The sequence below is a fragment of the Peromyscus leucopus genome, chromosome 6 (genome assembly GCF_004664715.2).
Source record: "Peromyscus leucopus breed LL Stock chromosome 6, UCI_PerLeu_2.1, whole genome shotgun sequence".
Taxonomy (NCBI): domain Eukaryota; kingdom Metazoa; phylum Chordata; class Mammalia; order Rodentia; family Cricetidae; genus Peromyscus; species Peromyscus leucopus.
The window spans coordinates 72,002,915-72,027,611 of record NC_051068.1 but is presented as its reverse complement, the minus strand read 5'-3'; the positions used below and the strand labels follow the sequence as shown (position 1 = coordinate 72,027,611).

The following is a 24,697-nucleotide window of genomic DNA, read 5'->3' as shown; positions in this document are numbered from 1 at the left end:
AAGGAGGATCATGTCATATGATTGTCACTGCTTATGTTGACATGGACCACCTAGCTGAGGTAGTTTGCCTGCTTTCTCCTCTGCAGTTACCTCTCACCCCCTCCCACACTTAGATTTCTGAGGGAAGTTCATCTATGCAGTATATTTAAGAGAGTTTTGCTTTGTTTCCTTGAGGGACAAGCACATGAGTTATTTGTAATTCTGTGTGGGAGATGGGATGGGATGTTTTCAATCATTTATTTATAACAGTATGGACTCGGGTACCTTTATGTTTCGTGTTATAATCCAATACTAGGTCATTTATTGCTCAATTTTTTTCCAGTTGGGCCATTGGGGCCACGTTGCCATGGCTTCTCTCCTCCTTTGACGTGTGTTACTCGGTTCCTTTTGGCCATTTCTTTGTTCTATGGTGTTACAAGAATACATCTTTTGGGTAATCAGATTTATCATAGTTGAGAAAGTGGTGTCATCTTTTCATATGGCCAGAAGAGCAAAATGTGTAAATTCACCAGTACTTACACTTTGTATCTTCAGTTATTTTAAGTTCAATATCCTATTCTGGTCCTACCTTCAGCTTGGTTTAGAAATCAATGGTGTTTTTGTAGTTTTACACATTCTAAATGGAATGAGAGAGTCAAATCAATTTAAAATTGCATGCTTTGAAAGAAGCCTTTGGTGTTATGGCTCATGAGGAGAGATGGCATTCCTGGAGGTGCTGTCTGTCCTTCAATGTCTTTACAAGCTAAATGGGAAGATTTTTACATTGTAACAGAAGGAGAGTTCAGATGCAGTGCTTCAATTTATTTTTGAACAAAAGCAATCTTCATATTTAAAAAATCCCAGAACCATTTTAATAATGAGAAACAGTTTCAAAAGGATTGGGGAAGGAAAAGGACCCCAGGAACCATACCAGGGCTCAGTACTTAAGTCTGCAGAAGGTGCACGGGGTGAAATGTCAGGCAGCTTCCGATTACATGTATGATGAGGAAAGAGTGTGAATTCTCACAGATCTGCTTATGCATATTTGTGCTATTCTAACGCTGTTCTTTGCGCTGACCAAACTTACCCCCTACTTCAGTGACTGGCAACAGTCCATTTAGAGACATACTGCACAGCAGTTAGTTCTGAAGGCACCCTGCCTGCACGTCCAGTACCTATCCCTAGGGAGTTCAGTGAACCCGATAGCTGATGCTTCTTAATGTCTGCAGTTCAGTTCTGTTGTGGGATGTTTGTACACTGTGTGAAGGTGTATTGCTGTGATTGGAGTAATTTTTTTTAAAAAAAAAAAAGCAAAACGCCCAATAGCTAGGCAGGAGGTATAGGCAGGAGTTATAGGCAGGGAGGGAGAAACTGGGAGGAGCAATCTAGGTGCATGATTTCGCCAGCAGACTGGGAGCAAGTCGGATGTGCTGTGCTAAGAAGAGGTAGCTGAGCCACGTGGCAAAATGTAGACTTTTTAAAAATGGGTTAATTAAGTTATAAGAGCAAGTTGGGAAAAAGCCTAAGCTAAGGCCAAGCTTTCATAATTAATAATAAGTCTCTGGGTCATTATTTCTGGGCTGATGGTCCAAAGATAGCCTGACAAGAAAGCCTGCTACACAGATCACTTCCTGTTTTTCTGAACTGCACTGTAGCACCCAAGAAGAACTGGTCTAGGCCGAATGCCCTGGTTAATATTAGTACCGTAAAAATGAATTCTATCTTAAGACATAAATGACCTCATTGACTCTTTGTAGACTCTGAATGGAAGGAGAGGGTAGAGAGGCGGAGAACTAAATCACCCTGGCAGACCCCACCTCAGCAGCTGGGCCTCAGCAGCTGGCAGTCAGTCACTCACCTCCTCAGCTGAAACCCTCCTCCATCCTAATACAGGCACTTACAGGTCAAGCCAGGACAGCTAAGCAAAACCCTCACACTCTTCAGCTTACCTATTGGAAGATGGCAGTTTCTTTCAATGACTTCTAAACCCAGGGAGCAATTTCTTTTCTTGTTTTGTATTTTGCTGTTGTTGTTGTTGTTGGAGGCAAGTTCTCACTACGCAAACCTGGTTGGCCTGAAACTCACTATGCAGACTAGGCTGGTCTTGAACTTGCGGTGATCCTTTGCCTGGAACTCCCCAGTCCTAGCATATGTGCCACTATGTTCAGTCTAGTAGTCTCTTTGTTAAAGAAAGCAGAAGCAGGTGACAGGGAGATGGCTTGGTAAGAGCACTTGCTAATGAAAGCAAGAAGACCCGAGTTCAAATCCAGTACCCACATTAAAGGTGGGCCTATTCAGTTATAATATAAAAACGAAAATTAACCTCCAGCTAGACATTGAATTGTATCAGAAGAAGAGTTCCATAGAGTCAGACATTTACTAGATTGACTTAGGGAGGCCAGCTTATTTCCTATATATCACTGAGTATTTATTAAGCACGTGCCACATGTCGGAACTTAGCTCAGGACATGTTTTCTGTTTTGCCATTCAATGCCCTCACTGTACTAATTATGAAGCCAGGAGTTCCTCACTGTCGGCATCCTTGATCCTGGACTTCCAGCCCTCAGCACTAAGCGGTTAATTCTTGCTGGACTGCCCTCTGCAGGAATTCCTGAGCTGGACACGTTGCCTCTGCTTACAAGGTCAAACTGTAGCCAGTATGTGCCTGATAACAGGAGCAGTCTTTTCAGGATGAATGATTGCATTCTGAAGTCGAGGTGTGCAAGATTAGAAATACAGCAGTCAAGCATTAAATGGACTCTGCAGATAACATATGGAGACGAGGAAAGAGGCCCTGACTTCATCGTCTCGGAATTTCCAGAAGGAAAAAGTGGAGGCTCAAGAGAAGAAGGAAGATGAATTGATAAATGAAAACCCAGCCTTGCAAAAGGAAAAATGAGAAGGGGTGGGGGGGAGGTTTCTGAGCAGTATGATGCTCAGTGTTCAGTCTTGTCAGGTTCTGAGGTGTTGCTAGATGAGGCTTTTCCAGGGAAAGCCAGGAGGCTGACAGTGCCCCATCTAAAAATAAGCCAGGATTACAGCAAAGAAAACAACAGCTAGCATGAAGACGCGCATCGTCGTCAGAGAAGCCCCAGAGTCCCCCTTTTCAACCACCCTTGTCATCAGAGGCTTCCTTACACGATCTTCTGTGGTCAGAATCGTTTGCCGAGCTCCTGCCCACTTTCCGGGGCCCTGCAGGCGATACTGGACTGGAGTGCAGGGTCCCAGTAGTAACCGTAATGCCAGCTTGGGGTCAGTGAAGGCGAGAGACAGGAGATTGGGCCTGACACCCACCAACTCTGCAATCTCTTCCATGGTCTCTACGTAGTCGCCCTGGATAGTGTGGCGCTGGCTGTCCACATACCTAAAGCAAAGAAGACAGAAGCCTCAGGCTAACAGTGATCCTGGCGAACGGCCCGTCAGTGCTTTGTGAGTATCTGCTTGTGGGCCTGATATCGTGCCAAGAACTGTGGGAAATACATAGGCCATGTGTTACCTTCCTTAAGGATTTTATAATGCACCAGACTGCTGAGGGAATATTTGATCACACCATGAACCTCTCAAGTTTGTGTTTGCATTAATTAAATAAAATCAACCTCGGGTTAGGAGGCACAGCCAGTAACTAGTTGAAAGAAAGTAATCATAGTGAGTCGGAGGGAGTCTGGAAGATGGATAGAGAAATGCACAGGGAGCAGGAGGGGGGGACTCTGAGTGTGGCCGTCCTGTTTGGTTTGGAGTGATGGAAGAGACGCTCTCTTTCTGAGACACCAGCGAAGAGGGAAGGTCAGCTAATGGCTCCTCAGCCTCTCTGAGCTAGCAGGTTTTCACCCCAGCCTCTGACTCTTGAGTCTTTGTTGGTTAATGGAACAATAGACACTTAGTTAAAAAACTACACTTGGCAGCGCCAGGAGGCAGATCTGGCAGAATAGAAACGTCCTGCCAGGCTGCTGCCTGAGAGTGAGGCCAGGAAATGCAGAGCTCTAGTTACTGCTGCTGAAACAGCAGCAGATTCAGGTGCAGATGCTGTGCCCAGGGAGAATCAACATTAGACTCTTGAATGCACAGACACTCCGCTCAAGAAGGCAGACGTGCTGGGCGGTGGTGGCGCACGCCTTTAGTCCCAGCACTCGGAGCAGAGCAGAGATCTTGTGAGTTCGAGCAGCTGTCTCCAAGCGAGAAGCGCAAGCACAAGACTGTCTCGAAAAACAATATAAGGCTTCAGGTAACTATTCTGGAATGGACGCAAAATGGGAATGTAGAGAGACGGTTGTTAAGAGAGCAATGGCTGAGGGATCCTTGAAGGATAAAGCCCAAGTGAGAACAAAGGAAGGATTGTAAGGGAGGCAAAGAGCAGAGTGGAGGTTCGGGGAAGGAATGGGCGGAGACTATCTGGGTATTGCTCACAGCGTGGGAAACATAAGTGGATATGGAGAGACAGGGCTGGCAGATCCAGAGGATGCAATGCTTTGTGACATCGAATGCCTCAACCTTCCTCGAGCACGGGATCCTCAGTTATCCCGTGAGGACGAGAGTTAGTGGGGTGCACAAAATAGGGCTTCTCTGGACTGACATCGGTTTAGAATGTTGAGAAGCTGAGAGAGGATGTCATCCTCCAAGAGTAACTGGTCCTCTGGACGGAGATAGATGGGTTGGTTACACCAAGCGCAGACGTAAAGGGTTGAAAGAGTTCTTAGTGGGTAAACGTGATAAACAGTGCTATCTATGTGGACAAAGGGGGTCTGGAGAGCAAATGAAAAACCAACTTTTTGCTCTGTGATGACTGTAAGAGAGAGAGGGAGTAAGGGAAAAGCCAAGCCGAGCTAATAGAGATGGAGGAATCCACAATGGAGGACAGAAACAAATGACAGAAGAAGTAAATTTGAGTGAGCCGGTGAGATGGCAGAGGGACTCTCAGATGACCACGGAGGAGTTAGTGATGACACTAAACTTCGGAAGTGAGGAGACAGGGAAGAACTTGGGGACCTGGCTTCCTGGGAGCGCCAGTGACTCAGACGTTGTGGGCATGCGTTCACTTATCCCATAGGTGGAGGTTAGAGCTGTAGCATTCACCAAGGTTCAAGAAAAGGAAATCACCAATGCCACCTTGTAGGGTTGTCACAAGGAGTCAATCATCTCCATGCACATGAAATGCTAAATATGAGCACAAAATTGACCCTAAGCAGAAGTTAGGTGACATCCCTGGGGACCGCACACAGTCAGAAGGCCGTCCGAGAAATCAGTAAGCCAAAGGAAAGAGGGCAGGAAGTTGAAATAAGTTAGTTTTGTGCCCCACACAGGGAGAGAAAACACTCCAAGGAGGAGGGCTGCTCAGAAGTGTCAACCTCAGTAGTGAGAGGAGGGGGCCTGACGTGGGCTGTGGGCAGGGGTGTCCAGGGCGGTACAGTGCAGGGGCGTGGGGGGAGGAGCAGAGGGGGAAAGCACAGGACCCAGCAACTCCACCACAGGACTTCAGTGGAGCGGGCAAATAGAGCGCCTGGGAAGGGAGCTGCCAGAGAAGGAGGCAAACAGAGAGCCCCGCCATTTAAGAAATCCTCACCAAATACTATGTCTGATGTTCCCTCGTTATGTTCGTTATGTTCCTTTTTCCTACTCCACTTCTTTTCGGCCGTAAACATGGCCTTTAAACGTCCTACCAGCTTCTCTCTCCTTCCTCGGCCACATGGAAACCACACATGCTACAATTCCCTCTGATATCACAGTATAACGGAAATCCTTCAGCCCACACATGAAAACCAAGTCTAGCAAATATTCTTCTTACTGAGAAATACATAGAGGAGACTCCAATGTCTCCTGGGAGAATTTCTTACCTCTTTGCCATCTCCTCTCGAGCCTTATTTATTTCCTCCATCATTTCACTCTGTGAGGGCAATTTCCTCAGCCCTAAGGAGAAACGAATTAAAAATAGAAGTGTTAATTACTTCAGAATGGGCAATACTCCTGATGACCATGACCACACTGTGGAAAATTCGAAGAATTACAGGGTCTCAGACGAGTTTACAAAATGCATTCAGTCCCACCACTACTAAAATATGATGGCAAAAGTTGAGCATCTAAATCTGGAAATCAGAAATTGGAACTGCTCCCATTGAAGAAGATGCCCTAAGTAAGAAAAAGAAATCCACAATGGTATCACGTTATCAGGTCACACTCAAAAGGCAGGCACAGCCGGATTAAGTCCTATACAATGTTATGTGTAAAGATGTCTAGGAAAAAGTAATTAATTCCATGTTTAGACTTGGGTCTCAGCCCAGAGGTAACCCATTACATAGACGCAAATTGTCAGAAATCTGAAATCTAGAAGACTCTGGTCCTCAGCATTTCAGATAAGGAACGCCCCTTTCGTTCTCTGAAGTACACTTACGTGTATCACTTACTCTATTCCGCCTTGTCCTTGCAAGGTACCTTTTAATTATTTTTTTTTATTTTTGAGATTACAATACAATTACATTTACCCCTCCTTTTTCCTCCCTTCAAACCCCCTCACAACCCCCTCCTTGCTCTCTTTCAAATTTATGGCCTCCTTTTTCATTTATTATTACATGCATATATGTATATGCATATATATTCCTAAATATAACCTGTGTCAGGGATGTTCATGTTTTCAGGGATAACTATTTGGTATTGCATAACCAATCGGTGTGCTCTTTCCTGAAGACTATAGCTCCTGCTCTCAGCATTTCTTAGTGGTCTGTAGCTCTTTGTGTAGGGTTGAGGTCTTGGGGTCTTTCCCCACCCACTTTAGCATGTCTGTTCTTGTTCAGCTCATGTGTAGGCAGTCACGTCGGTGAGACTTTATGGGTATAGCTTCTGACATTACTATGAGACACAATCTCACAGACAACTCCCGATCCTCTGGCTATTACAGTCTTTCCAGCCCCTCTTCCAAAATGTTCTCTGAGCCTTAGATATGGGAGGTTTTTGTTTTGTTTTGTTTGTTTTGCTTTTGTTTTTGTGGATGTATCCACTGGGACTGGGCTCCCCAACTCTGCATTTCCTTGGAAGTTATTTGCTTTTCTCTGACTTCCAACTGATCTCTTAATGTGGTCTTTCAGTTGGGAAATGAATATGATGGATATGAGGAAATGATAAATGACTTAGAAGCCTAGAAAAAATGAGGCACAACATCCAAGTTCAAGGGAATGGGAGACAGTTCTGCACTGGTATCTTGATAACGAGGAGGTTTTATATTTCAGAGAAAGAAGGAGGTAAAAATCTCACCATGATATTTTATTCTAAAGTCCCATGGACGGTAACTCTCACCACCTAAATTCTGTTATTTGATAAGAGTTGAGCGTAAGGCCAATGGCAACTCATAATACTCAAGCTTCACAAATAAGTTTAAGCTCTGATGTGCAAACAGTTCCAAGAGCAGGAATTTGACACCAAAATACCAACTAGACAAGTCCAACTAGTGTTTAAGCCAAAATAACTCCAGGTCAACCAACCTTCTTCACAGGTAAATGGGCACTAGGCACTACTCCATAAAATTCTGAAACATAATTTCGGGATAGAAATCGATCTTACCTACGGCAATCCTCTTCTCTATGACACTAGTATCAAGCAGCTATCTATCTCATTTCTCCTTAAACATCTCTGGTCATGGAGACCTTATGTATCCCAAGGACATGGCGTAATTGTTTGGATGCTCTCATCGTTGGAACATTCTTTGTATTAACCTTCAAATCGACTTCTATGCAACGTGAAGCACTGGGTCTAATTCTGCTTCCGGAGTGAGGGTTGAGGTTTAGCACTGGAGAGGTCTTGAAACAAGACACATCCACTCCTCTAAGCCATTTCATCAGCAGACTGACCCCAAGTCCCCGTGGAAAAGGTTTCATCTGCTCGGCCAGCTTGGTGATGGATTTCTCTTTTCTGAGCACACCCCGGTAACTCCCCTGGCAGTCTCTCTAAACGCGGGACACAGAAACTCAGTATCCAGGAAGAACCTTCTGTGTCTTCCATGTGTCCTCTCATGTGAGCTATGGGAAAGAGGAGCATAAGGGGGGGGGGAATTGGGGCTTTGAGAAATTCAATATTCCACATTCTGGGTGAATCTCTAAGCATCTCTTAATCTATGGCTGAAATTAAGTCATGGTAGTCTATATTAGACTTTATCTCTAACAAAAGGATCATTTAACTCCACAAATATATACGAGCTGCACACTGGAGTCACCTGGAGAATCTTTTTCTGAAAGATCTTAAGCCAAACTCACCTCTGAATTGAGTACTGCCAGTGATGTGATTATTAAGAAAAATCACTGATGTGTTTTTGATGTATGACTATGGTGACACATTACTGCTTTAGGTCTATTGAAAATAAATTTTCTGGCACTAGCTTCGTGCCAGGCTCTGTTGAAATCCTTCCTGCCCTGTAGGTATTTAGAAGCACTTTCATAGGCAGAGTTAAAACATTTCACCTCGCGGTCGACATCGATCATCCCTTACCCTTGAACACTTGGGTGGCCCAGCGCCCTTGGAGCTCAGAAATGGGCATAATGGCCCCCAAGGGTTGAATTAATCCGATGATCGCAAGAGTCGGCTTTTCCAGGTTAGGCGGAAAGACCTTTTTGTACAAGGACACCTTGTTTTTGACGACCTTGACAGAGTCTTCAAGGAAAGGAAAGGCAAAGCTGTAGCCTGTGGCGAAGATGACCGCGTCGATGTCATCCTCCCTGGAGCCGTCCTCGAATATGGCGGCCGTCTCCGTGAACGCCCGCACGTTCCCTTTCACCTTCACCAAGCCAGAAATGATGCGATTTGGCAGTTCGTCGTTTACTGTGGGATGCTGACTCAGAGCTCTGTAAGTGGTAAGACGGGGGTGAGGTCAGAGTGAAGGAGAAGAGGAAAGAAACCAGCACGGGAGGGTGATTGCGCGCTGGTGGTAAAACAACACGCCAGTGTTTGCCCCTTGCATCTGGCCAAAGGCGCCGATCAAGGTCTGCCTCATACCAGCTTGGCACCGATCCTGCCCTCGGGGCCTGGATGGCTTGGGAAGGGAGGGTGCTGCAGGAATGAAGGGAAAAGAGTTTCACCTGAGGAGTGCACGTAGGTGGTCTCTCAGGTAACTGCAATGTTCCGAGGCAGGGTAAGGCTACAGTTTCAGACAGCTCTCAAGAAATGGCAGAAGTAGATCCTGAACTTTACGCTCAGTCCCATTTCCAGTTCCAGAGCCCAGAGATAGACTTAAATCATCATTTTCCAAACCACAAATAAATTACATACATATACTAACATCTAGTCTATAGAGAGATAGCTTTACTGTGCACTGAATTCCTTGACCCTCAGACTTTATGAAGAAAGGAGAACAGCCGTCATTACCTGTGACTTGGAGATGAGGAATCAGGCCTGGAGAAGCTGAGTGACTCCCAATGTTACACAGCCTAGGATCTTAGAATGTCTGTCAAAATAGCTTTCTATACTTCCGATGGGGTAAGTAGTGTTCCCTGGGGACAGCATAGGGTAAGGTGCCAGACGCCTGTTTCCACCTTCTTGGGTCTTTTTTTTTTTTTAAAGGCCAGTTTTGTTACAGTTAACTTGCATGGATTCTAACCTTTATATACATTCTTTTCTACATTCCAACCTCAGGATTTCATTCTCCTTTCCAAACGGTTCCCTATCTGCTGTAGTTTGAATGTAACTGGCCCCCATAAGCTCATAGGGAGTGGCCTTATTAGGAGGTGTGGCCTTGTTGGAGGAAGTGTGTCACTGTGGGGGCGGGCTTTGAGGTCTCTTATGCTCAAGCTGTGCCCAGTGACTCAGTTCACTTCCTACTGCCTTCAGATAGATATGTAGGACTCTCAGCTCCTTCTCCAGCATCATGTCTGCCTGCATGCTGTCATGCTGCACCATGATAATGAACCAAAACTCTGAAAATGTAAGTCACCCCAATTCAATGTTTTCCTTCAGGAGAGTTGCCATGGTCTTAGTGTCTCTTCACAGTAATAGAAACCCTCATGAAGACACTATCCTTTATCTAAACCAGCCATCTACACGATTGTGCAAAACATAAAACTGTTAATCCCGTATCTGCCTATAACCTCTCCTGGGCAGTTTTTTTTCTTCTTTCTCCTGGAACGTTTGTTATCTGTAAACTGCCATCTCATCAGCTTTCCACACCATTTTCAGAACGGCTGTTCCTGAAGACATTATTATGCTACCCACTTCTTAATGTTTTTTTCAAAAGATTTTTATTTAATATGTATGTGTGAGTGCATGTGTGTATGTATATGTGCCACATGTGTGCCTAATTCCTGCAGAGGCCAGAGGCTTTGGATCCTCTGGACCTGACAGTAGAAGGGGTTGTAAGCCTCTAATGCGGGTCCTGGGAACTGAACCCAAGTCCTGTGCAATAGCAGCAAGTGCTCTTAACCACTGAATCATCTCTCTCCAGCTCTGCTTAAAATATCTGAATGCCTTTGCATTGACTTCATTCTAAACCTTATTTAGTAGACGATATAAAAGTTTTTATGCCTCATGAATCTGAGTCTACTCAACATAATGTAATAAAGAAAAAGCTATTATGCAAGTCAGAATTTAGAGATGACTTACAAAACAATATTATATATATATATATATATATATATATATATATATATATTAAAGGTCTATGTTAAAAAAAAGAGAATTGGAATTATTATTTCAGGGTAAGAGAGAGTATGAATATATGACAGACTGTAGTAGGGTGAGTGATACATTTTTGAAATGATAAAAAGCCACAAAATATTGTTGGAAAAACTGTTAAAACTTTAATTGCCAATATTTTTGGACATATTTATCAATATTAAATTTCCTGACTGTGATACTTGTGTTATGGATATACCAAAGAATGTTCTTTTTCTTATGTGATATGCTGAAGTATTTTAGGTACTTTTGTTTTGATGATTACAGCTTACTCTCACATAGTTAAAACTATGCACCTAGGTATGTGTGTAGGCTGTGTGTAGATGTTAATCTATTGATATTTCAAGAGGGGACAGAAAAAAAACACAGAAAGCTGCTCAGACAGTCAAATGTAGGAAACAGGTACAAGGGTAGACTTCATATTTGCTAATTGTGCAACTTTTCTGTAGATCTGAATACTTAACCAAAAATAAAACATGGGAGACCTGGCCGGGCGGTGGTGGCGCACGCCTTTAATCCCAGCACTCGGGAGGCAGAGCCAGGCGGATCTCTGTGAGTTCGAGGCCAGCCTGGGCTACCAAGTGAGCTCCAGGAAAGGCGCAAAGCTACACAGAGAAACCCTGTCTCGAAAAACCAAAAAAAAAAAAAAAAAAAAAAAAAAAAAAAAACATGGGAGACCAATGAAATGGCCATTTGACATTTACCAGCAGGTAAATATCTCTTGGGCCAAGACTGATGACCTGAGTTGGATCCCTAGAACCCACACAGTAGAGATAACTGACTCATATAAGCTGTCCTCTGTCTAAACATGTACACCTTGCATGGCTTGTGTGACCCCCACCCCACACACAAATAAATAGATAAAATAAAAAAGGCACAACCAAGCATTTAAAATTAGTCTTTAGAAAAGCTTTCATAAACATCTTAACATTTATTGACCGACTGTGTGTATGAGAGAGTATGTGTCTATGTGTGTATATATATGTGGTCTTTGTGTGCCACAGTGGCCCATAGAGGTCAGAGGAAAACTTGGAGGGGTCAGTTCTTTCCCCTTCCATCATGTGGGTCCTGGAGATCAAACTCAGGTCCATCAAGCTTGACAGCAAGTGCCTTTACCGTGTGAACCTTGTCATTGGCCCCAAGTCATTCCGTATACTATAATTTCATTCTATACTCCTACTATATTCCATGCTTTGCTGTCCACCCCCCCTCCGCCCCCCATACAAACGCATTACAGTACTGGAGATCAAATGCAGACTCTCACTCATATTAGGTAAGTGATCTATTACTAAGCTATATCCTCAACTGCTTTGTATTTTTTACTTTTCTCATTAAGTTGCCCAGGCTGGCTTGCCTTGAACTAGGACTCATCCTGCCTCCATGTCGCCAGTAGCTAGGATTATAATCCTGCACCATCAGATCTGTCTCTATGAATTTTCAAAAACCACATTTGTTATTTTTCTTTCTATTGGTGTTTTTAAGGGAACATCCGTTTTCTGGACTATGTCATTTCTTTTTGTGTTGACCTTGGACAAGTTACTTTGTCACATAAGATTCAATTTTTTTATAATCCTAGAGAATGGGCATTAAATTAGACCAGCCTATAAAGTCATTGTAAGGTCTGAGAGAGAGCATAGGATTCACTTAGCTAGCTCTACACTTACAGAAAGTCCTCCAGAGGACAAGGTGTATTCGTGTTACGAGTTTGTCTTTTCCCTCTGTTTTTCATGCCCAGTATACGGAACGCCTGGCTCACAGCAGGCTTGTTGGATGGAAGAAAGATGATGCACTGACCTCTGCCACTGTGTCTTAGTAATTGATGAGTGCTGTACAGAAAGAACCTTTACTATGAGAAAATAGTTACATCAAGAATAATGATAAGCTGAAAACCTACAGAGCAGCAAGCTGGAGAAAAGGATCTCTGGTTCTACAGATGTTCTTAATGTCTGGGCAGGGGTGGCTCTGCTTGAGTCCATGTCAGCAGTGCTGGTCTTTGGGCCCTGGCCATCTCCAGCCCCTCTCCCATCCTGGGAACATACCTGTGTTTAGGCTTCAGGCCAAACATTTCATGATCAAATCTTTGGTTCATCTGTTTTTCCATAAATCCGTTTATTAGTGATGGGCTAAGGATCTTTGACAAATAGTAGGAAAGTCGAGAGGAGAGCAGCAGATCGGTAGGATATCCATTTTTCCCCACGCGGTTTAAGATCCAAGCTCCTCTCCTGGTACTGAGGAATACCTGGGCCATGGGAAACATTGTTTGTTTTGATCAGTCTGTTCACGGTCCTTCAAAAGCAGTCCCATGCTCCTTAAGGTTAAGTCCCATATAGCCTTGTAAGCAAAATGCCCTCCTGTTTCCTTCCTAATCTGGCACGTTCACTGGCCATGCATACATCTTGCTGTCATCTACTGCTCTTTGCTAAACAAGCCCTTTTCTTATAAATCAGTGGTTCTCAACCTTCCTAATGCTGATGCTCTTTCATACATTTCCTCATGCTGTGGTGACCCCAACCATAAAATTATTTTCATTACTACTTCATAACTGCAATTTTGCCACCGTTATGAACTGTAATGCAAATATCTGTGTTTTCTGATGGTCTTAGGCGACCCCTGTGAAAAGGTTGTCGTGACCCACACGTTGAGAACCATGGACATCAATCCTCCCACATCTACGCACTTCTGAGTCTCCGATCAAATCTGCTCCCTCCATGAGGACACCACTGACCTTTCGAGGGGATCATTTTCTCTCCTCCTCCTGAGCTTTCCTAGCACTTACCACCTATAGAACGCCTTAAAAAAAATACAGATTCAGGGCTGGAGACACGGCTAATAGGGAACTCACCTGCTGCCAAGCTTGGCAACCTAAGTTCCGTCCCTAGGACCTAAACGGCGGAAGGGGAGAACCAACCCCTGTTGGTGTCCTCTGGCCCCCCACATATGCATGGGCACCTGTGTGCTCCCCCTACCCCCACAAAGCAAACAACTGTAAAGCAATTTTTCTAAAAAAGCTATGGAATACTAAAACTGAAAGGAACCGCAGATCATTTAATCCAAAGCCCTTAGTCATTTTGCCACTGACATTATTTGCAGTGTTACAAAAACCTTGTTTATCATTTGTATCATTTATATTACATCATTTATCATCAACAGCCCTGTCAGAGAGATGGCCAATCTCCACCTCACAAATTTATAAGCTCTTGGCCTCTGACTCTCCGAGTGTGTTTCTGCAGAGCAGGAGGTATAACCTGGGCACCCTTAGTCTCCCAGAATATCAGCGTCACTCCTTACTGATACCTGTGACCTGTAAGTAAGCCAGGCCCTTTACATTTTAATTTAACCAGCACACTAAACTCTGAGGAAGCCACTGTCGGCCCCATTTTATGGATGGAAGGAGTAAGTCACACAGCCTGAGGTCATCCAGCTAGAAAGTGCAAAGCTGACTTTTCCACAGTGTCTAACTCCCGAGCCTGTATAAGGAAATGTTTCACTGACTGATGAAAACAACAGAGACCACTAGTGGACCTGGAGGAAACAGTCTTCCAGTGTCCCCCACTGCCAAAGTCCACGTTCCAAACTGACTAAAGGCCGATGATGTTCAATTACCAGCAAGTTATTACTTTTTCTATTCCACATCTCCCTCTGGAGGTGGTTTCTAGAGCTGTAACAATGTACTTTGCTTCAAGGTCTTTGGTTTAAGCTCTCAAGCAGTGAGCTGCCTGTCTACAAAGGAACGATCTTTTCCTCCACACGTACATCCTCACCAGTGGAAACCCGAGGGCTTACATATGAAACGCTTCTGCATGTCACGGGTGAAAGTGCACGCATATCCCCAGGAACCAGATGCTTTTGTGTATCAGCTATACAACTTTGGAAAAGTGAGGTCAATGCTCAGGGCTTAAGTAAAAGGTTTGCCATTTACTAACCAGTGACAGTAATTTATGTACCCAATGTAATCGTGAGAATGGTCTTTGTGTAAATGGTGTGACTTACAGGGAGCACTCAATACATGTTAGTGACTGTTACACTTTAACTCCGGTTTTCCATTGCTACCTGTTTACAATAAGCAACGAATTTACAAATCTTACTTTAAAAGGGCTGTGTAAGGACATTATTTACTCAATATAATCTTGCATCTTCATTGAGTCACTACTTTATTGGCAATAGGTAAATGCCTACCTGTTTCTCAGTAATTGTGATTATTCTGTTTCTGTACAAATATGTTCAAATTATTTTAAGAAAAATCCTTACTGCTACAGTTTTGTTCAACGATATTTACACAGCAACTTTACCCCAGCAATACCTCTGTTCAGTGCTGTTTCCATGTCTAACCATGAAGGTGATTTCCTATGTCACTCTATGAGTTAATTCTATAATTATCAGGGAATAATTACATGGACAAGAAAGGGATATTTTCACTTCACAAAAAACATTATGCTATGCTGGAAAAGTGGCTCAGTGACTAAGAACACTTGCTGCTCTTGCAGAGGACCCAAGTTCAGTACCCAGCACCCAGGTCAGGTGGCTCACAGCCACATGGGCTTCAGGAGAAACTGATGCCTCTGTAATGACATATGTGTACACACACACACACACACACACACACACACACACACACACACACAGAGTGAGAGAGAGACAGACACACACATGCATACAGACACACAGACATAGACACACACACATACACACACACTAATAAAAATAAGTCTTTAAAGAGCATTATGTCAAACTTCCTTGATGCACTGAAATTCATCGGTCCATTTGAAAATGTTGATTTATAGGTTGTGTATTCAGCATCAACCCTAAAGCTGCAACCTGGGCAGTGAACAAGCCCCACGTGTTTGCTGCAGGCCCGGGTGGGCCATGTGTAGGTCTCTCTGTTCTTTCCTGGGTCTACTTCCTTGGTCAGAATGAAGCAAAGTAAACCAATTATGGATGCAAACCTGCTTGGCTGTGTGGCTGATCTCCACAGCCAGATCCCCTCCAGAATTCCCAATGCCAATTACAATGACTCTTTTCCCAGTGAATTCTATTGGGTTCTTATAGTCTCGGCTGTGAAAGTACTTTCCTTTGAACTTTTCAATTCCTAGAAGAGAAGGGAAAACAGTTATTGGGGGATGGTTTGTATGAAGGATATTATTTGTCAAACCACGTGTTTTGTTTTGTGGTGTTTAAAGTTTAAACTTATATTCTCCATATTCTCCCTTTATTAAGTGACTCTCTCATCTTTCTAAACGTTTGCTTCTTTTTTTCTCTCATTGCCTTTGTGATTTCCCTGTCATAAATAATTTGCATTTTGAATCTGCAGACACAAGTCCAGAAAGCCTCAGAAAACCTCCATTCTCCTTTATTTTTCATCCCCACCTTTTAAAAAAATATTTTAAATAAGATTTATTTATTCATTACATATAGTGTTCCGCCTGCATGTACACCTGCAGGCCAGAAGAGGGCATCAGATCTCACTACAGGTGGTTGTGAGCCACCATGTGGGTGCTGGGACTTGAACTCAGGACCTCTGGAAGAGCAGCCAGTGCTCTTAACCTCTGAGTCTCTCTCCAGCCCTCATCCTCACAGTTTTATGTGTGTATAGGGCATATGTAGAATACATTTTTAAAGGTCAAAGTCCAGGCCAGAAACATGAAATGAAATGCTTTAAGCTTTCACTTCATTCTTAGAAACTCAATATTTCTGGTTTTTTTTTTTCTCCTTCTTCTTCAATTGATGGAAAAGCTCTAATTCCAACTAGTGCTAATCAAGAACTCTAGAATTTTTTTAGGTTGTGAGGAGAACAGTCACCATGAGTTTTAAATACAGTCATGTGCTTTTTGGCAGGAATACAATCACTCTAGAAGCATATTGAAAATATATCTCATCACTGCATAGATATCATACACATGTCAATAGAAAGCACATCGATGGCACATGTCAATAGAAAGACACAATAAACACGAGCGTGGTGAGGCTGTTGCTGGTATAACATGGCCCACTAGTCTACGGCACACTTTTTAAATACATGGAAGAATTATACAGGGTATAGTGTAGAACATACACAACAGTAAGTTACCCATTGTCCAATGTTAGGTATTTAACAGGCCCGCATGCTACAATGTTAAACAACTTGACAGTGCAGTAGACTGGTCTACAGCACAGCCCTGCAAACATCACTCTGTGCTCCTGTGTCACGAAGGCGAACCCTTACAAAAACAGCAGGAACTTTTCAGCTCGGTTACAATAGTATGGGGCTACCATTGCACATGTAGTCATTCACTGACCAAAAAAATATGACATTTGTGGCTCATGATCACAGCTGGACCTCTACTTTTCCCCCAGTCTTCCAAACTGCCATCTTCTGCACTTCCAAAATGGCAGCAATACACATTACCCTGACATCTTCAGGGGGTGCATTTAATTAGGGGAAGACCTCATTTTTAAGACTCACTCAGACCCCACCCTTCCCATTCCTCAGGGGTCAGACCACAGTCATGGCTGCCGCGTCTTCCATCACGGTGGGTTACTCACCAGGAAAGCTTTCCAGGGGTAGGTGAGCGTCCGTGTGGTGGCCTGTACAAACCAGGACTCCATCGAAGACAGCCACCTGCTTTTTCCCTCCACACTCAGTGACCACCTCCCATTGACCTGAAGTAGAGAAGTCGGGTTGCTTCTTCACGGTGCACACTGTGGTCTAAAAACGTGACAGAGAACTGTAGTCACAGCTTACAGAGTCTGTGTCTTCCCTACACAGCTCCCTGCAGAGTGGTACACACATAAAGGGCTGTCACAGGTACCATCACTTACAGGGCCTCTGCTGGGATATCTGGTTCACACAGTCCATGGATGTCAACAGGGCGGGCTACAAAATCGGGTAGGCAATGGAATGCACTGTCCTCTGCTCCGAGAACAAACACATTGCTAGGTCTCTTTGTCTATGCCCTAAGGCTCTGCAGTGCCTGAATAAAAGTAGGGGCTTCTCCCAAGCATGAGTGACATATGAACTAAGGACCTGTTCCTCCTCCATCCCTTGATATTCCCACCCCCGTGTCTGCTTAGCCCAGTCCTGTCTGCAGTGGCTGGCCTTAAACAGAGGACTCGGCTACAGGTTCCCCTTTCTGCTGGGACTAGAACACCACCCCACTGGCCCTCATTGTTTGTCATGGAGTCTTTCTCTGCCTTCTAGAGCGGTTCGTTTCATGGGCGATTCTAAAGAGGCGGTGAGATGGGGTTATTGGTGGCATACTTTTAGCTTTGTGAAATAAACAAATAAATAAATAAGGGTTGCTCTGCATAACATACTAAGAATGTTCTCTGGTGAGCTTCTGGAGCCTTGGCCGGAATGTCTCGGTGGACTGGAAGAGATCCCACCCAGCCCCACCGTCTTGAACCACACCACGTTCTCTCTGTCACGAGCATTTACGCAGGTCAGTGCTTCTGCTTGGATCGTCTCTCGGCAGATTCCTATTCGCCCCTCAAGTCTCAGCCCAGATATAATCTGTCCTAAAACAAACTCTGCTGAAGCCTGGTGTGTCCTGTCCTGGTGGGCTGGACACCCTCCTCTGGGCGGCCACGGGGAGCTCCCCTCAGCAGGGGCCTTTTTTGTGCCCCTTCACTTTTATTAGTTCCATACATAATACAATTTTTCTCTGGCTTTTTTTGTCTCTGCATTTTTTACTGCTCGGCACAGTGCCAAGCTTATTCAAGAAGTGTCTCTCTTAAACATAGGACAACCCACGGGCTGCAAGTGCCAGGCTCTGGAAGTTGTTACCTTGGGCAAGATTTAGCAGAAAAGTCAGGAGACAGTTTGGGCTTTTCCCGGATGTCATAAATACATGTTATTTTATGGCCATGATTACAAATTATAGTAACATGAGAGAAAACTTCACAGAAAGAAGGAACCAGTAATAATCTGGAGTGATAATCATGTTGTTTTATAAAGAAGGACTTTTTAGAAATCAAAGGCGAGAAACTCATTTGTCCAAGGGTACAAGTTAATCTGTAGCAGAGTGAGGACCATAATCCAAGGTGTCTTTGGACGGAATAAATATATGTCTATTTCAAGTTAGTCTTGACAGATAACACAGGCAAAAGAAACTTCATTATTCATTGACCTGGTGGACAATTTCAAACAGGAAGCGCACGAAAATGTCTTACCTTGAATTGGATGTATTTGAGAAGGTCAAATTCTTTAGCATACATCCTGAAGTACTCCAGGACCTGGGAGTTGTGCATGAAGTTGGGGTAGTGGTCTGGGATGGGGTAGTCACTGAAGCACATCATTTCCTTAGAGGTGTTGATGATCACGGACTTGTAAATACTGGCCCTGCCTTCTTCACGGTTCTCCTGCGGCAAACAAGAAGGATTCATGGCAACGTGAGAATCGAACTCAAGGTTTTTAAGTTATCGGAGTGGAACGTATTTCAACCAACCAACCAACCCCCCCCACACACACACGCACACACATGCATGCACGCATACACGTACACGCACGCATCTCCCAATATCTATCTTCCTTGTAGTCATATCTTTGCTCTTAACACTGAACTGTCTCTAGAACTTTCTTCTAAGCAGCAGCATACACTTCACATGGCACTGAGTACCTTCCACAGCCAAATCCTAAGTAGCCTTGCAGTGACTGGCTGAGACACTTAGAAAGCTCACTCTGGTGGGAGCCAAACTCACAGAAGTCCATAGAAGCTACCCTGAGACCACTGTACTGTCAGAAGCCCAACCGAGGCCCGTGAAGAGAGTATCTGAAGCTGAGAATTATCCATCCAGCTCCCACTAACCTAGCCAATCCCACTGTAGCTCTAACCACGTGAAGGGCCGGTCTCAGCTGTCCTCCAGTTACAACACGTGAGTCCCGAGGGAGAACTGCCCAGCTCAGGGGTAAGTCATGAGGGTTTTCACACACTGCAGCACAAAACATTGTACCACATACCAATCCAGGTGTGAGGCTGCAAGTGGCCCAGCACTTAAGAGCACCTGCTGCTCTTGCAGAGGACCCAGGTTCAGTTCCCAGCACTCACATGGGAGCCCACAACCATCTGTAACTCCCGTTCCAAGAAAATGTGATGCCCTCTGCCCGCCTCTCACGCATGCAGTGCAAAGACATGCGGTCGGCCGGGTGGTGGTGGCGCACGCCTTTAATCCCATCAATCGGGAGGCAGAGGCAGGTGGATCTCTGTGAGTTCGAGGCCAACCTGGACTACAGAGTGAGTTCCAGGAAAGGCGCAAAGCTACACAGAGATACCTTGTCTCGAAAAAACAAAAAACAAAAACAAACAAACAAACAAACAAAAAAGACTGTGGTCAGGCAAAGCACCCATACACATTCAAAACAAAAGAAAACAAAAGCAGGTGAGCCCTACAATTCATGAAAGAGGAAATAAAAACTAACTTTGTGGCCAGTCACATGAGTGTTTATGTAAAAAAACAAAACAAGACAAAAACAAAGAATACAAAGTAAAACTGCAACTCTTCGATACAGCCAGGCCATACAGAACAAGGTCAACCTACAAGTCACTGCAGAGCTAGGGCAGGGCTCAGCTGGTTGCGTGCTTATTTTGCAAGCATGAGAACTTAAGTTCAGTTCCTAGAATTATCCATCCAGCTGACATTAAAAATGCCAGGTGTGGTGTTCTGAGCTTACAATGGCAACATCAAAGAGGTGGAAGCGGATGGATCCCCAGGCCTTGCTGTCTGGCATCCTCGTTTCCTTAGCAAGTTCTAGGCCAGGGAGAGAAAGAGGCTGTCTCTCATAAAAAAAATGGACATGCCTGAGGAACAACGCTTGAGGTTGCATGCATGTGAACCTGCACGTGTGCACACTTGTACATGCATACATGTACACACTTACACAGAGATACATAGACACGCACAGGCACGCACACAGTCAGTGGCATAACCAGGCTTGGTGGTGCAGACTTGTAAGCTCAGGACTTGGAAGCTGAGCCGAAGAATCCTGAAGTTCAATGCTAGCCTAAACTACATAATAAGTTTGAGGCCATCCTGGGCTACAGAGCAAGACCTTCAAAAAATAAACAAGTAAGTAGACTATCTGCATGCAAGAAATGAACAATTGGAATTTTTAATTTTAAAAATACACCATTTAAAGCTGGGCGGTGGTGGCACACGCCTTTAATCCCAGCACTCGGGAGGCAGAGCCAGGCGGATCTCTCTGAGTTCGAGGCCAGCCTGGGCTACCAAGTGAGTTCCAGGAAAGGCACAAAGCTACACAGAGAAACCCTGTCTCGGAAAACCAAAAAAATAAAAAAATTTTTTTTTAAAAAATGCACCATTTACAAGACCATCCCCCAATTAAATACTTAGGCATAAATCTAACAAAAGATGTATAGGGGAATATGAATAAACTACAAAACAGAGATAAAGAAAAGTCAAAGATTGAAATAAGTGAAAGCTGTTATCTTCATGGATTGTTAAGACGCCTGCTCCTCCTGACTTGCCCTGAAGACACAGTGTGGTCCCGGCAGCAACCCAACAACCTGTGAAGGTTCCCAGCTCCCGGAGCATCCTGAGCAGACACCTGTATAGTATGTTCCTTGGGGACTCTTTAGTTAGTTAATTAGTTTGTTTGTTTGTTTTGTTTGTTAATTAGTTAGTTTGTTTGTTTTGTTTTTGAGACAGGGTCTTACTATTTATCTCTGGCTGTCCTGGATCTCCCTATATATACCAGGCTGGCCTTGAACTCACAGAGATATGACTACCTTTGCCTCTCGAGTGCTGGGATCAAAGGCATGGGCCACTGTATTTTAAATGCCCCAGCTAGAATTTTAAAATTTTAATTTTATTTGTTTATTTATTTATTATCTTAACTCATAGAAGTCTGCCTGCCTCTGCCTCCTGAGTGCTGGGATAAAGGCTATGGGCCATTACTCCTGGCTCAGGCCCTGATTTAAACCTAAGTATATTGGGACGCTAATACATGGCAGCATCCTGAGTGGCTCTAGAATGGAATGCTGAGCGGTGAAGACATGGCTGTTTTGAAAGAAGCCAGGGCATTATGATGAAACACAGATGATTGATTTTTATAGGATGGTGAAATTCTGCCAAGAGGGCAATCAGAAAATAAATGTTATTAGATCTCTAGCAGACAATCATCTCAAGCCACTTTCGCAATAAAAATCACAAACCTGATATTCTGGCACGATGTTGGGTACTCTCCCAACTTCCTCCCTTCATGTGTTCGTTTCATGCTCGTGTGGGAATTACTAAACCTGGCTCTGATGCTTAGCAGAGACACTGAGTGTGCAGGTCCCAGTCCAGGCCTCCTGAATAATACCTGGCATGCCGCACCATGCACTCAGCACTGTCAGAAGTGACCGGTACACGTACTCAGTTACTTTCTGCCCACGGTAACGTTATAAAGTAGGCACTATGTGAGCTCTTTCTTGTAGAAACAGCAGACATGGAGAAGTTACGTGCTTTCCCCAAAGTCACACTCCTTCTAGATGAGAGACAAAGGCTTTGAAGCTAAAACTGTGTTCTCAACCCTAACCTCTGTTCTGACTGCATTCCTAATTAAGAAGCTTTTCGGCCCACGCCCAAGGCTGATAAAGGAATGGGGGGTCTCCTAAGGGAATCCTTTTTCCCTCTGAATAACGACCAATGCCAGAGTGGATGTCTGTCTGTCCTGAGGCACGATGCAGGGCTGCACTGCTGTCCAAACTGCAGAGTGGCATGCAGCTACTTCCAAGGAGGTGGCTGGCGCTGCTAGATCTTATGAAAAATGAAACACACTCCTGACACTTCAACACTACTCAGAACATGAGTTGAGGATGCAAGTTCAGGGCGCGCCAGTCTGGAAATCAGCGAAGGTGGTTGATAGTCACTTCCTAAGCACAACTCTCCCTCCAGAAGAAAGTTTTCTTTCTTTCTTTGAGACAGGGTCTCGCTACACAGCCCTGGCTAGTCTTGAACTCACTGTGTAGACCAGGCTGGCCTCCAACTCAGAGCGATCCGCCCGCCTCTGCCTCCCGAGTGCTGGGTTCAAAGGTGTGGAGCACTGTGTCCGGCTGCTATTTTAACTTCATTAACAACTTGCCCAGTTGTATATGCATAGGGTTCAGAGGAAAGCTAGAGTACTAAACGAGAGGCTAGTGGCCGGGGCAAAGGCCAAGGAATTTGACCTTCTCTTCTCAAGGGAAGGAAAAGGTTAAAGCAAACGGCATTTTGTTGTTGTTTTCGAGACAGGGTTTCTCTGTATGGCCCTGGTTATCCTGAGAAATCTTATTTTTATATTCTATTCAAGGACGAGGATTGTCAGGATTACCTCAAGTGAGAAGGAATGTGTGTGCTGTGCATGTGTACATGACTGTCTGTCTGTCTGTCTGTCTCTCTGTTGGGGTGTGCATGCATGCACGGTACATGTAGAGGTCAAAGATCAATGCTGGGTGATCTCCTTCATTGCTCCTCACCTTATGTATTTGAGACTGCATTTTACTGAGCCTACAGCCTGGCTCACTGGAGCCCAAGCCTCACGAATCCTATCTCTGAGTCCCCATAGTTGGGATTACAAGGGCATGCGGCTTCACTAGGTTTCTTTCCTTTCCTTTCCTTTCCTTTCCTTTCCTTTCCTTTCCTTTCCTTTCCTTTTCTTTTCTTTCCTTTCTCCCTTCCTCCCTCCTTCCTTCTTTCCTCCCCTCCTTTCCTCGTGAGTGCTGGGATGAAACTCAAGTCTTCCAGCAGTAAGCCCTTAGCATTTTCTAGAAAAGCCATCTCCCTAGCCCCAGGATTAAAAAAAAAAAATATTTCTTTTTATTTTATATGTGTGAGTGTTTTGCCTACTTGCATGTGTGTGCTATGCTCACACCTGGTGTCTGAGGAGGTCAGAAGAGGGTCTCAGGTCGCCTGGAGTTGGTAGGCTGTCAGATGGGCTCAGAGCAAGTGCTCTTACCTGCTGCACCATCTCTCCAGCCCCGTTCCGGGAACTGCTTGTAATAGAAAAGAAGATGGGGGGCTGGAGAGATGGCTCAGAGGTTAAGAGCACTGGCTGCTCTTCCAGAGGACCCGAGTTCAATTCCCATCAACCACGTGGTGGCTCACAACCATCTGTAATGAGATCTGGTGCCTTCTTCTCGCTTGCAGTCATACATGCTGTATACATAATAAATAAATAATAAAAATAAATAAATAAATAGGATTAAAAAAAAGAGCAGTAGTCTCAAATAAAAAAAAAAAAGAAGAAGAAGAAGAAGATGGAAAGGATTGCAAGCGGCCACTTGGCTCATTATCTGTTGTCACGGAGCAGGAACAAGCCAGGAGCTTCTAACATTTGCTACTTCTCTGCTTCCCAGATTGTTTCCCCTTTTGGAATAGCACAAGTTGAGAAACGCACAAGCAAACAAAACCCTAGGTCCGTGTGCCATTTTCGGGGCACCAGGAAAGGGAAAAGAAGTGACATTTGTGTTGCACTTTGCCAACCACAGCCTAGAGAAAGGAAGAGGCCTAAAATCTGAGGTGACATGTGCCAGGGCAGAATTCAGTCCCGTCTTGCTCTTCCTTATTCCAGGCATGGGATAATACCGGAGTTGCATACAGGAGTTGAAAGGAGCCCTTCAGGGAGGGGCCCGGGAGATTTACCTGGAACCTCCACAGACCTCCGATGTCATCGGACCTTTCAAAGCAGACGGGTTCCAAGTCTTCTTCCAGGCAGCACTTGATACAGGTGAGCCCGCTTGCTCCCGACCCAATTATGGCGACCCTTTTCTTGGTCATGGTGCTTCAACGACTGGGTCAGCCTCACTTGTCCTGGCGAAAGAATGACAAGAGAGAGTGAACGCACTTCAGGCCCCCTGGAAGACCCGGGCCATGGCACACAAATACATAGAACATGAGGTGCTTCTGATGGCCCGGAGGTGAGTCCTCTTGGGAAGGTACCTGCTCAGGTCGATGCTCCACCAGCACTGGGCTTCACTCCCGGGAGAGCAATGGTGTCTCAGCTAAACACAGCGGGGGGCCAATGGGGAGGGGCTGTGCCGTCCCACCTCCTCTCCCGCCCCCTCGAGGGCGTGCACCCTTCTTCCAGAAACGAAAACAGCTCAATATGCTGCTTTGGGAAGACGTG

At 44.7% G+C, this 24,697-nt stretch overlaps 1 protein-coding gene across 2 annotated transcripts; it reads right to left on the bottom strand.

Annotated features, from left to right (window-relative positions):
• Positions 1-780: 780 nt before the first annotated feature.
• Positions 781-24,697, bottom strand: Fmo5 (flavin containing dimethylaniline monoxygenase 5). 2 transcript variants are annotated; one of them, XM_028854076.2, is made up of 9 exons: positions 24,511-24,697; positions 24,214-24,381; positions 18,766-18,954; positions 17,140-17,302; positions 15,564-15,706; positions 12,660-12,859; positions 8,446-8,798; positions 5,808-5,880; positions 2,998-3,343 (listed from the first exon to the last, which is right to left on the bottom strand). In XM_028854076.2, the coding sequence occupies exons 2-9, from the start codon at positions 24,346-24,348 to the stop codon at positions 2,998-3,000; spliced, it is 1,602 nt and encodes a 533-aa protein (XP_028709909.1). In that variant the 5' UTR covers positions 24,349-24,381; positions 24,511-24,697. The 2 variants fall into 2 exon arrangements, with proteins under 2 accessions (XP_037062814.1, XP_028709909.1); XM_037206919.1 differs by lacking the exon at positions 24,511-24,697 and having other exon boundaries at positions 781-3,343; positions 24,214-24,348.

What these genes read in the sequence shown, in the direction of transcription:
- Fmo5 (XM_028854076.2), bottom strand. Translation starts at nt 24,348, where the DNA reads ATGACCAAGAAAAGGGTCGCCATAATTGGGTCGGGAGCAAGCGGGCTC. An exon ending in GAGGTCTGTGGAGGTTCCAG is followed by an intron (nt 18,955 to 24,213) that starts GTAAATCTCCCG and finishes TGTTTGCCGCAG; the next exon opens with GAGAACCGTGAAGAAGGCAG. An exon ending in ACCCCTGGAAAGCTTTCCTG is followed by an intron (nt 15,707 to 17,139) that starts GTGAGTAACCCA and finishes CTTCTCTTCTAG; the next exon opens with GAATTGAAAAGTTCAAAGGA.